General features: G+C 43.3%; 1 protein-coding gene across 14 annotated transcripts in view; it reads right to left on the reverse strand.

The window, feature by feature from the left end:
• Nucleotides 1–13,911, reverse strand: part of syngap1b (synaptic Ras GTPase activating protein 1b) — a 640,555-nt gene that overhangs the window by 80,215 nt on the left and 546,429 nt on the right. For 11 of the 14 annotated variants that reach the window (XM_034174268.1, XM_034174258.1, XM_034174256.1 and 8 more), the window contains 4 exons: nucleotides 13,521–13,722; nucleotides 11,003–11,205; nucleotides 5,307–5,508; nucleotides 4,348–4,932 (listed from right to left, as the gene is read on the reverse strand). In XM_034174268.1, coding sequence (XP_034030159.1) covers nucleotides 4,348–4,932; nucleotides 5,307–5,508; nucleotides 11,003–11,205; nucleotides 13,521–13,722 — 1,192 coding nt within the window. The remainder of the gene's footprint in view (nucleotides 1–4,347; nucleotides 4,933–5,306; nucleotides 5,509–11,002; nucleotides 11,206–13,520; nucleotides 13,723–13,911) is intronic. The other 3 variants (XM_034174257.1, XM_034174267.1, XM_034174272.1) reach the window with 3 other exon arrangements.

Below are 13,911 nucleotides of genomic sequence, written 5' to 3' on the forward strand. Positions count from 1 at the left end.
CAATAAGGGTGGTCTCCCATTGACAATTTTTGATCCCCAATTGCCTGCATTGTTACTGCCAAAAACAACCAGATACCCAGTCGGAGCCTGAAACAGTGAAGCAGTGTTCTACAGTGGTAAAAGTATCACTGTAGAACACTGAGCAATCAGGAAAGTTTTAAACATGTTTTTAAAAAAGTGATGTCAGGGTAAACTGTCATCCACAAAACATGAATCACTGGATTTAGGTAATAGTGGGCACTCAGGTAGAATATGCAGCAATCCAGACTTGCGTTCTCTGAGTAGAAGCCTCCTTATCCTTCCCCACAGGAAACCCATGAACAGTATGTTGCACTCTTCAGCAGAAGACAGTAGTTAGATATTAACAGACACATTTTAGCTTTCAAGAAAGACAAGTCTGGAAGCATGCACTGATGCTGTACTCCACTGCATCCACAACACCATGGAACCACCTTGGGTCCTGGATGGCAACCACCCAGGCAGACAACTGGTCCATTTCTACATCTTCAAAATAACCATCTATCTGCAACAGCCAGGTGAAATGTGGGCATCCCCTTGGCCTTCTCCAGCCACTTGGGTCTTCAGAACTCAGGCACCTGCATGCTGGATCATGCACAGAAAAACATGCCACATGACCAAAATGTAGAAGCTGACACTCCATCACAAGGCAAGTGATACTCCTCATCTCAGTCTCCCTCAGTAACTGCTCGTTTGATATACAAAGTCATTCCAGTGGTATCTATGGATCCTCCAAAGAGACCTAGTACAAAAGACCTCCAGTCCTCATCTAACAGGTTAGTGTCTAGCATTCACAACAGTACAGCAAGACAGGTAGGACCGCAAAGATTTCATTCTCCTGCAGAGGAGATGGCATGGCCAAACACCTCTGTCCAAAGGCCTCATTGTTGCATGAGCTCTTCCCAGGCAACTCTGGATCTCAAAGACTAAGGACTCATAGACATGTATGTCACTGTCTGTATGTGAATACAGATGGCTGAGTCCAGGAAGTCATTAAAAGTCTGAATCTTAGTTTTGGTTCAGAACAATCACAAACCCAGACACTCCAATTTCTCACTCAGCCTCTCAAGTGGAGAAGAGTATACACTGATTCTGCAAAGATCACAGCATCATCTGCAAAGACAATGTTAGTAAACCTTTCTTCGCCAACAAAAGCACCCAATTCACAGGTCTCCACAACCCTACTGAACACCCAGTCCATGCAAGCATTGAACAGTGTCGGAGGACAGAACACATCACCGATGAACACCAGTTTTCACTGGGAAAAGTGTCTGTGCATAGGCTGGCTATGATGTATAGTAACTTCTTGGGGATCCCACAAATTCTCACAATGTCCCAGACAGCAGTCCAATCATCTAAATCAAACAGCTGCGTATTCTATGAGTATTCACAGGGCTAGAATGCAGTTGATGGTTGACTTTTTGGGCATGAAACCAGACTGTTCCAATCGCTGAGCTGCAGTAGCTGAAACGGAATCCTATTATACACTCAACAAAAATATAAACGCAACACTTTTGGTTTTGCTCCCAGTTTGTATGAGATGAACTCAAAGATCTAAAACTTTTTTCACATACACAATATCACCATTTCCCTCAAATATTGTTCACAAACCAGTCTAAATCTGTGATAGTGAGCACTTCTCCTTTGCTGAGATAATCCATCCCACCTCACAGGTGTGCCATATCAAGATGCTGATTAGACACCATGATTAGTGCACAGGTGTGCCTTAGACTGCCCACAATAAAAGGCCACTCTGAAAGGTGCAGTTTTATCACACAGCACAATGCCACAGATGTCGCAAGATTTGAGGGAGCGTGCAATTGGCATGCTGACAGCAGGAATGTCAACCAGAGCTGTTGCTCGTGTATTGAATGTTCATTTCTCTACCATAAGCCGTCTCCAAAGGCGTTTCAGAGAATTTGGCAGTACATCCAACCAGTCTCACAACCGCAGACCACGTGTAACCACACCAGCCCAGGACCTCCACATCCAGCATGTTCACCTCCAAGATCGTCTGAGACCAGCCACTCGGACAGCTGCTGAAACAATCGGTTTGCATAACCAAAGAATTTCTGCACAAACTGTCAGAAACCCTCTCAGGGAAGCTCGTCTGCATGCTTGTCGTCCTCATCGGGGTCTCGACCTGACTCCAGTTCATCGTCGTAACCGACTTGAGTGGGCAAATGCTCACATTCGCTGGCTTTTGGCACATTGGAGAGGTGTTCTCTTCACGGATGAATCCCGGTTCACACTGTCCAGGGCAGATGGCAGACAGTGTGTGTGGTGTCGTGTGGGTGAGCGGTTTTCTGATGTCAATGTTGTGGATCGAGTGGCCCATGGTGGCGGTGGGGTTATGGTATGGGCAGGCGTCTGTTATGGATGAAGAACACAGGTGCATTTTATTGATGGCATTTTGAATGCACAGAGATACCGTGACGAGATCCTGAGGCCCATTGTTGTGCCATACATCCAAGAACATCACCTTATGTTGCAGCAGGATAATGCACGGCCCCATGATGCAAGGATCTGTACACAATTATTGGAAGCTGAAAATGTCCCAGTTCTTGCATGGCCGGCATACTCACCGGACATGTCACCCATTGAGCATGTTTGGGATGCTCTGGACCGGCGTATACGACAGCGTGTACCAGTTCCTCCCAATATCCAGCAACTTCGCACAGCCATTGAAGAGGAGTGGACCAACATTCCTCAGGCCACAATTGACAACCTGATCAACTCTATGCGAAGGAGATGTGTTGCACTGCATGAGGCAAATGGTGGTCACACACCAGATACTGACTGGTACCCCCCCCCAATAAAAGAAAACTGCACCTTTCAGAGTGGCCTTTTATTGTGGACAGTCTAAGGCACACCTGTGCACTAATCATGGTGTCTAATCAGCATCTTGGTATGGCACACCTGTGAGGTGGGATGAATTATCTCAGCAAAGGAGAAGTGCTCACTATCACAGATTTAGACTGGTTTGTGAACAATATTTGAGGGAAATGGTGATATTGTGTATGTGGAAAAAGTTTTAGATCTTTGAGTTCATCTCATACAAAATGGGAGCAAAACCAAAAGTGTTGCGTTTATGTAAGCAGAGACAATGAAGTAGGTAAATGTACTTTTCCAACTACGCATTAAAAAAAATAATAATCATGCCTGATTTCTTCCATTTTGAAATTGGGGTGGAAAATTTGGGGCCAAAAATCGGCAATGGGAGACCATTGCAACTGCAGCAACCATATTGTTTGGCAGTTCAGTCAATGCTTGTTTTCTAGCATTTTATTACATTCGTTTTTTCTTTTTATATGACATACATTTGGATTGTTTGGATGCGTGCTTTGGTAGAATGCATAGATGCTTTAACATATTTATTATTTTAATCAGAAACAACATTGAAAGCAAATGTATGATTAAGTACATTGAGTTATAGATGCTACTAGAAGATAAGGCAGCTAAAGGCACCTTGACACTTGCACAAATTTGATCCCTGCACTGCTGCGCAATTCGTCGTGTCAATGCATCTCACTTTCCCCCACTGGTCATCACAGTTTGTCCCACTTGACGCCACGCTATATAAAATAACAATTTCGTAACCGATGATGCATTTGCTCTCAGAACTTAGCTGGTTAAAGCATTTTCTCATCGCTCCCAGAATCGCAGAGAAATTATCTACATTTATAGGTTGTCTCGTGCTGGTCCTGTGGTGGAGAGCGCATGTGGAATCTTGTCTCAAAGGTACTTATTTATAATATATATATATATATATATATATATATATATATATATATATATATATATATATATATATATATATATATATATATATATATATATATATATATATATATATATATATTTATATATATATATATTTATATATATTTATATTTATATATATATTTTTTTTTTCATGGCTTGATAAAACAGTTGCATTTTCATTCCTTCTTATGAGTTAGATAATGTATCTGTAAAGTTATGTTTATTACAGATGTAACATCTCATCATAATCGTTCAGATGCCCTGTGTGCAATGACACGCATTTACGTGCAGTGCTTTCGAACAGGTTGCGCAATGTTCATGACTACTTCTCGCAAGTGACATGAAATTAATGCGTGTCAGAACCTTTGAACATATCAAAGTTTTCTTTGCACAGTGGCACTCAGCCGTGCACAGTTCATACACAGTTCACAAAAAGTTTATGATGTGTTTACTCACTAGCACACAAGATTGCATGCCAGTGTGGGGATCAAATTCATGCAAGTGTCAAGGTGCCTTAAGAGATGAAGCAGGACTTAAGTATTTACACAATAAGGACACATGTACCTGCACATGCATGGACATCTGCCTCCGTCCATAGTCAGCCCTGCTGTAGTCATCACTGTAGCTGTGTGAATGGATGATGCTGGGTTGGCCCAGGTGACCATCCCTGGTCCTGAGGGTGGACAGGTCTTCACTGCGGGAGAACCCCCCGTGGGCAAATTGTGGGATGTAGGTGTGGTGAGAGGGCTCAGGCTCTGGGGCTAGAAGCAGGGGTGCAGCTCGGCTGTGCTGATGATGGAGCTGTTGCTGTTGTGGCCCATCAGCAGTCGCCAGATGAAAGAGGGGATTCTGGAAGGAAAGCGGGTAGCGCATGGCGGCGGCCTGCTGTTGCTGCTGCTGGGATAGCGAGTCGGTGGTGGTGCCCATCTGGCTCAGCTGGCTCAGCCGAAGGCCGCCGGACATGCTGGAGCCGGCAGAGCCAGCTGACAACCTCCCACCGGCCCGCAGCTGGCTGCTCAGGCCTGACCCCAGGCCGCCACCGCCTCCGCTGCTCAGCCCTCCGAAGCTGCCCATGCCGGCGATGGAGGCCTGGGAGGAGTTGAGCATGTCCACCGACTGCAGGTTAGACACGCTGTTCATTCGGGAATCCTGGAGGTCCATCATAAATATGCTATTATTGACAATGAGCACCTAGATAATAAGGGATATAAGAGGCTAATGGGCCCTCTTATTCGGTCATGTTAGGTGGCCACGGATGACATGGGTGAGGGTGGTGCGGGTGTTTTTACCGAGAGGCCTGGATATCGGAATGCCTCAAAGTATTTCCCAGGAAATACCGCTATGATGAGTTTCGTGGTGAATCGGTGGAAAAAGAACAGATGTCATGATATACTGCAACCCCGGTCACATGATGGTCGTTTATATTACGTATGACTAGCATGCAGGTCATGCTAACCTCACTTTAAGAACTTTTAACTAATGGATGGGATGATGATTCCCTAAGTCATTATGACAAAACTCACCTTGGGATCTGGTTCCGTGATGTCAGAGCTGCTCGTGCAGTAGGCTGGGCTTGATCGTGCCAGAGGAGGGCGTGATACGTAAAACATGTCTTTGGAAGATGTTCGATGAGGGTGGTCACGATCCTGAAAACTCATCTGGGAGCGTGATGGCATGACCCCTCCAGTGGAGGTAGGGGAAGGCAAGTGAGTGATATCTATAGAACTGAAGAACAATGATGAGTGAGGACAGCAGTATGAACGATCATACAGGCGTTTTTACACTAAAGAGCCTTTCACACCGAATGCGCAAAGCATAGTGCTTGCTGCTGAGTTTGCCACAAGCAAACACAGACACCTCCATATCGGATGTGACACTTGCTGAGGTGGAGTTTTCTACGTCACTGTCACTTTCTATTCTGGCTGCCAGGAACAAGTCTGAAAAGTTGCCATGTTTGTTGAAGACACATCTATCCCTTAAAAAACGTTTTAGCACTCGCCCTGTGAGGAATAAAGAAAAGATGTGCCATTTTGGGCACTTTTGTTGTGACTGTGATGGAGCTCCATTTTCACAGTGACTGGGCTCATTCGGTAACAGTTTGTCTGCTGAGACGAGACGGACTGACAGATGGAATTTTTTTGCAATGTGTTGCAGGTCTTAAATGCAGGATCTATATTAACAAATGAAATACGAGGGCTGTCAATAAAGTATAGGTCCTTTTTATTTTTTTCAAAAACTATATGGATTTCATTCATGTGTTTTTACATCAGACATGCTTGAACCCTCGTGCGCATGCGTGAGTTTTTCCACGCCTGTCGGTGACGTCATTCGCCTGTGAGCACTCCTTGTGGGAGGAGTCGTCCAGCCCCTCATCGGAATTCCTTTGTCTGAGAAGTTTCTGAGAGACTGGCGCTTTGTTTGATGAAAATTTTTTCTAAACCTGTGAGACACATCGAAGTGGACACGGTTCAAAAAATTAAGCTGGTTTTCCGTGAAAATTTTAACGGCTGATGAGAGATTTTGAGGTGATACTGTCGCTTTAAGAACTTCCCACGGTGCGAGACGTCGCGCAGCGCTCTCAGGCGCATCGTCAGCCTGTTTCAAGCTGAAAACCTCCACATTTCAGGCTCTATTGATCCAGGACGTCGTGAGAGAACAGAGAAGTCTCAGAAGAAGTCGGTTTCAGCATTTTATCCGGATATTCCACTGTTAAAGGAGATTTTTTTAATGAAAGACGTGCGGACGGGTCCGCGCGTCTGGACGCAGCCAGCGCGGTGCGGCGGCACAGGAAAAACACCTCCGTGTTGATAACCATTTGTAAAATCCAGGCGGCTTTTGATGGCTTTCAGTGGAGTGAGTATATGAGAAATTGTTTAACAGCTGGACATGTTCCAACTTGTCCTTAAGGCTTCCAACGGAGGTGTTTTTCCTGTGGCGGAGCGTCGCAGCGGCTGCGAGCAGACGCTGCAATCCGTCCGCACGTGTTGCATTAAAAAAATCTCCTTTAACAGTGGAATATCCGGATAAAATGCTGAAACCGACTTCTTCTGAAACTTCTCTGTTCTCTCACGACGTCCTGGATCAATAGAGCCTGAAATGTGGAGGTTTTCAGCTTGAAACAGGTTGACGACGGCGCCTGAGAGTGCTGCAAGACGTCTCGCTCCGTGGGAAGTCCTTAAAGCGACAGTATCACCTCAAAATCTCTCATCAACCGTTAAAATTTTCACGGAAAACCAGCTTAATTTTTCGAACCGTGTCCACTTCGATGTGTCTCACAGGTTTAGAAAAAATTTTGATCAAACAAAGCGCCAGTCTCTCAGCAACTTGTCAGACAAAGGAATTCCGACGAGGGGCTGGACGACTCCTCCCACAAGGAGTGCTCACAGGCGAATGACATCACCGACAGGCGTGGAAAAACTCACACATGCGCACGAGGTTTCATGCATGTCTGACGTAAAAACATATGAATGAAATCCATATAGTTTTTGAAAAAAATAAGAAGGACCTATACTTTATTGACAGACCTCGTAAAGTTGACCACACAAAACATGAAAAATGTTGCCTTTGTACTGTCAACAGTGAAACAGCAATCAAGGTAAACATCAGGATCACTGAATTTTTTTTCTTATTTATTCATTCATTCATTCATTTTATATATCCACTTATTCCAATCAAGGGTCACGGGGGGGTGGAGCTGGAGCCTATCCCAGCAGTCACAGGGCATGAGGCTTGGTACACCTTGGAAAGGACGCCTGTCTATCACGGGGCCACATATAGACAAGCAAACATATTCTCACGCACATGCACACCTACGGCCAATTTTGGAGTCACCAAGTCATCTAACCTGCCTGTCTATGGAAGTAGGAGAAAGCCAGTGCACCCGAAGGGAACCCACATGTACACAACGACAACATGCAAACTTCACACGATCCCATGACCTTCTTGCTGTGAGGCAAGAGTCTTAACCACTAAGCTGTCGTTATCATTATTATTATTATTATTATTATTGTTGTTATTACTTTTGCGTTTCCCATGCTGGCCCACTTTTTCACATTTGGGGTGGTATTTCATCTGGGAGTTTATCACCATATAGTGACAAATAACCACAAAGAGCAAATTAAATGTGACCCTACTAAATGTACCTTAATCTTTAACATAGGAGCTGCAGTAATCGCCACATCAATTCCTGCTGCCTTTGTCTTCATAACAAACATTTATCTTTATTCACTGTGTATCTTCTGGATAAAATGAAGAAAGCCCTATATAGGCCCTAAGGCCCGTTGGGTATCTCCGGATTATGTACGGTGAAGCAGATGAGAATCTACCACCAGCCTGGCGCAAGTTACTTCCCCAGACAAAGCCAGTACCCATTTACAACTTGGTGGATTGAGACAATGAAGAGTAAGTGTCTTGTCCAAGGACACAGACAGGTATTGGCATATAGTTTTTGAAAAAAATAAAAAGGACTGTTACTTTATTGACAGCCCTCGTATGTATGTTTAGTGTATTTTTATTATTGGAATGTTTTCTTTTATTATTGGAGTTCATTTTGTTTAGTGCTTTGATTCCCGGGAAAGCCCTAGTAGGTATTATTATTATTGTTATTATTATTGTTAATGAGCATGTGATTTTTCCAGTATATACGGTAAGTCACACCTGAAAATAATGGGTTTCAGAGTGGCACACTGTTTTGCACTTTTGGTGTGATAGGCCGTTATAATACGCTAAAGGCACCAGGATACTTCAAAAGACAAAAATAAAACTGTCTGTTGAACACTCCATGCCATATAAAATGAGGCCATATGTTTATATACACCTTGGCCAAAAACACTCACATTGTGCCTCCAACCTTCACCAGAACAAAGGCCGTGACTTCTACAAGAATGTTCTTTGTCTAGATGAGACAAAAACTGAACTGTTCGACCACATTAATCAACAATGGATAGAGGAAAAAGAGTTACACGCTTATTCCAAGGAACACCATCCCAACAATCAAGCACAGGGGTGGAGGGTGTGTGTTGTACTGTGGGGCAATTTTATTGGGAAAAGCACTGGTGAACTCCCTAACATACATTGCATCTCCAACAAGGACCACTATCAGCCATACAACTAAAGCTTAGGGCCCATCACACTATAACACGAATGCCGTACAAATCGCATGAATTGGAAAAAAAAAAAAACGGAATTTGTATGGAACAGACATTCGTACAGCCCTGTACGGATGACATTCAAATACCCAGAATGTGGTTCGAAGCCAACTTGAATGATTCGTGCAAATTCGGAGAGCAACAGCTCCTAAATCCAGGTGGACTACCCACAGTGCAGGTCGAATGCCAACACAACACAGCGTGTAACATGAAAAAATGAAAACAGAATAAAATAAAAAAGAAAGAATGAAAAGAACACAGCACGAAACCCCACAATGCCAGCAGAATGCCCCTCCAATGCCATACATGCCACCAAAGGTCTAGGTGGAAAGCAGGCAGGGGGCATGGCAGGGCCAGTGCTGTGGTCTGACGCTGGCGCATCACACTGCTGGGTGTTGAGTGACATCCAACCCATGGGCCGATTAAATGTAAACCAGGGTCCCCTGACCAGTTAATCACTGGAGTGCATGTGTGATCGGATTATTACGGACATCTGATCACCAATGTGCACACCCACAGCCGTTATTACCAACAGGGGTGTGCACATGCCTTGCAGGAACTGTGCTACCCAAAATACTTTTTTGCTTGCGTGCTTTGTGCTTGCATCATATTAACGATATTAAAGACTGCTCTTAACCCACCTCTGACATTGAGCAGAAATGCTCAACAGGGTAAGACAATTATTATCAGCTTTAGGGTGCAGAAGATTACTTTGCCCAACAGCTTCCAGCTGAGCTGCAATCATGAGCCAGATGGATGTGTCAACATAATCCGTGCTTCAGAGGGTTTTCCAAGAAGAGATGAAGAAAGGCAACACCAAGGAGGTGCACTTGTTGCACTCGTGCAACTCCTTCGGCTCAAAAGGACAGACGGCGCTCCAAAAGTCCATCACTGATGGGAACCTGGAGCTGGTAAAACTGCTGGTGAAATTTGGCGCAGATATCCGACTGGCCAACAGGAAAGTGTGGAGAACAGTCATTTATAGCTATAAAGCTATAAAGGCCAATCAAAGGCTCTGTGCGGCATGACACTTACATAATGTGCATGATATTACAGATCCATTGTCAGTCCACTTCATATGTCAGAGGATGTGTCTGTTTTATGTTATCATGGCTGTTCGACCCCGTCCAGATGGCTGCAGTGCACATCGCTGTGACACACAGTGTATTCGGTGTGATTGCCCAATGCTCACGTATAGGCTGCATAATGACTGCGTGCCACAGACTTTGCACATTACAATATTTCCTAGGGGAGGTGATGGTCTGGTTAGGCATTGGGTTTCAGACCAGAGGATCCTCAGTTCAAACCCCAGCCTGTGAAAATCACTAAGGGCCCTTCACTAAGTTCACCAAGTTGCTCTTGGTGTGTAGTGAGCACCTCGCATGGCAGCACCCTGACAATGGTGTGTGAGTGTGTTTGTGTGAATGGCTGAATGTGAGGCATAAAGCACTTGTAAAGCACTTTGAGCATCTGATACAGATGGAAATGTGCTATATAAATGCAGTACATTCCCTTTGCGCGCCCCAAACAGGATGCACAGGGGTGTTTCTGGCTCATCTGGGGCACAATCGGGAAGTGCCAGCAGGATTTGGCATGCCTGATCCATTTCGAGGTTCCTTCAACCACGATTAGAATGCTCCAAATGCAGCATGAATGCGATACGACTGTCCTTCGAATACTCCCCAGTTCGAATGCAGTACAACAGTGTGTATGTTCTCTACATGCACAACACTGTCAAGGATGAATCAGGAGTAAAACCACAGATTGCATAGTTATGTTCGGGACTGCTTAAAAGAACAGCAAATGAACATAAACTACAACAGCTGGAGCTGTGAAAGCTGTCCTCTTGCAATGAACGTTCTACTTCTTTTGAAGTATGCAGGCACCTTCATGAGTATTCTTAAAAAATTCTTAAAATGTCAAATAACAGCAGGTCAAAAAGTACACAGAAAAACAAAGTCTCCAAAGTCTTTGTATTTCATATGAAAGTTAAGTTAAGCAGGAGACGTGATGATAAAATGTAACTGCTGTTGAGTGGAATGCTTTGTGATGCCAACGCAGGTGCTGCCTACCTATTGAGATCCCTCATTATGAGATTTTGGAACTCGGATGAGATCCCCCTGTTAAAGCTGGAGTGTGACAGCAGCCTGTCGGCCTGTCTGTCATGGACCCTGTCCGTCTGATGGCTCGGCTGTCTCTGGAGATGTGGGTTACGCAAGGCCATACTAATGTCGTTCAGGAGGCGAGGTAAAGGACCCAGTTTGATGATGGCATCCTGTGGTTAAAGGAAATAGAAACTGACTTCTTCTGCTGATACATAAGACTATTACATTATTTTGAAATGTAGTTAAAAAATTTTAATAAAATCCATTAACGGCATTTACACTTGACTACCATTAGTGACAGCGTGAGACAGATTAATAACCTACTGGTTAGATATGAAAACAGTGACACATATTCCTAGGCTTTGGAAAAGCCTCAGCATGTCCCCTGTAAAAATGCAATGAGTAGCTAGCTAGCTAGCTAGAAAGGATTTGATAACATGATAACCCCAAAACAATGAAATCTGGAGAAACTGATGCAACACATCACTCAAGAAACCAACTTTACTTTGCTTATGTAATATTCCACAGACCTGCTTGCCACCTGCTGCACGATTAGTGTATGCTTGATGGGTGATGGAAAATTAGGAGCAGGTGCAGTTGTCAGTATTAGAGATACTGTTTTTCCACAGAAATGTACTAAATCAGAAAAGTAAACCATAATTTTCAAATTGTTTCACACTGGTTACATTCTAAAACTCAAATAAGACAGCCAGAATGCCACACACCTCCATGGATTCTGTATGGATTTGCTGTGAATGAAAAAGAAAGCAAGATGGCTGAGAAAGTTAAGGAGTGATTGTGGTGATTGAGAGAAACTGTTTCTGCAAAGAAATAAAGTAAATAAGAGGGGAAAAATGTTGTTTTTTGGGTTAGATATGAAAACAGTGACACATATTCCTAGGCTTTGGAAAAGCCTCAGCATGTCCCCTGTAAAAATGCAATGAGTAGCTAGCTAGCTAGCTAGAAAGGATTTGATAACATGATAACCCCAAAACAATGAAATCTGGAGAAACTGATGCAACACATCGCTCAAAAACCCAACTTTACTTTGCTTATGTAATATTCCACAGACCTGCTTGCCACCTGCTGCATGATTAGTGTATGTTTGATGGGTGATGGAAAATTAGGAGCAGGTGCAGTTGTCAGTAACAGAGACACTGTTTTTCCACAGAAATGTACTAAATCAGAAAAGTAAACCATCATTTTTGAGTTGTTTTACGCCCGCTACATTCTAAAACTCAAATAACACAGTCAGAATGCCACACAACCCCATAGATTCTGTATGAATTTAGCTGTGAAAGAAAACGAAAGATGGCTGGGAAAGTTAAGGAGTGATTGTGGTGATTGAGAGAAACTGTTTCTGCAAAGAAATAAAATAAATAAAAGGGGGAAAAGGTTGTTTTTGGGTTGTTTCATTGCTGTTACATATTGCAACCCAAATAACTTTGGTCACAAGTCTTGACAACCCTGTGAAAGGATTTTGTATGAAGCAAATTTCATTTATACTGGCTCCATCATAGGCATCATCATGAGTCCCCCTGAGTCTGATAGCTTGAGAGCCAGTCCCATACCTGAGCTAGATCACTTTCAAATATCAGCCTAGTCACGACGAGGTTAGATCTCCTTGTTGCTGTGGGGTCTCAGACTGAATATGTTAAAATGACTCAAGGGATGAGAGTGCACTCTCTGTCAGCAATACCCACAGGAGAAAGTGCAATTAAGTGTAGGATTGTGGAAGAGAAATTAAAAAGAACAAAAGGGAAATGTGACAGCGAGCAGAAGAGCTGTGTCAGTAATCATGGATTTGGATGACAGGGCATGGAACAAGCTGTATCAATTACACACAAAGCTTGACTCTCTTTCTCTCACTCCTCTTTCCCTCCCTCCTTTCACAATGTCCACAGATTGTGATATGCGCATACAATTGTCACTGTGAAATAGGCTATTCAACCCATTAATCAGAGAATATCTGAATTATTTGCAAGGATTTGTATGTCTGTGTTACATCATAGGATTACTGTGAATGAACTCCACTGAGAAAAGGGAAAGATACATTTTTTGTACCAAAGGTGCTCATCCTTTGATAGATTACTGACTTCTTCATATGTGATCATTTGCATTTTCTACAATATTTCCTCAAGATGAGAACTTAAGAGTCAGAATCAGTATCACGTCACACTGTCTACTGCTGCTCTCTTTATGTCCACTATTCTTTAAGAAACAGTACATTATGGGACAGTGAGCAAATTTCAAACGGATGCTAATAATATTGGGTTACTTTCGGATAAAGTCAAAAATTTTAAAAAATTTGTCTTTCCACATTCAATTTCAGACTGGAGTCGCACATCCCCATTCAGATTTTTGGACCATGTAAAAGCACCACAACAATAATGAGCCACAATAACATTAACACCAAGATAATGGAAAACATTTCATTGCCCCAGCCCTGCAATTTGGATGATGTGGTTGGTGTGTTTTCACTTACTTTGCTGAGCTGAGCTATCACCTCCCAAAGGAGGCTGTGCAGGATAGACAGCTCCCTGCCCAAATCGATGTAGCCTTCAAATCCACCTGCATTGCTCACACTGTCCAGGTTGGAGATCTCATACAGGAATTGCTGCATGGAGCCCCACTCCATCTCTAAAAACTCATTCATGAAACACATGTACTCCTCTTTACTGCCAAACCTGCAGATTTAAATGAGAACAAGAAAAAGTCCACAAAGGAGATTAGTAGGTGGATGGTGGTGGTGCATGTGAGAAAAATTTAAAAAACAAAGAGATATGGAAATTTGAGTAAACTAAATGCTGAATGCACAACAGTGGTTAAATTACGGACTAAGTGACACATTATTTTTCTTTTATATAGGTGTCACT

The sequence above is a fragment of the Thalassophryne amazonica genome, chromosome 7 (genome assembly GCF_902500255.1).
Source record: "Thalassophryne amazonica chromosome 7, fThaAma1.1, whole genome shotgun sequence".
NCBI classification, from domain to species: Eukaryota; Metazoa; Chordata; class Actinopteri; order Batrachoidiformes; family Batrachoididae; genus Thalassophryne; species Thalassophryne amazonica.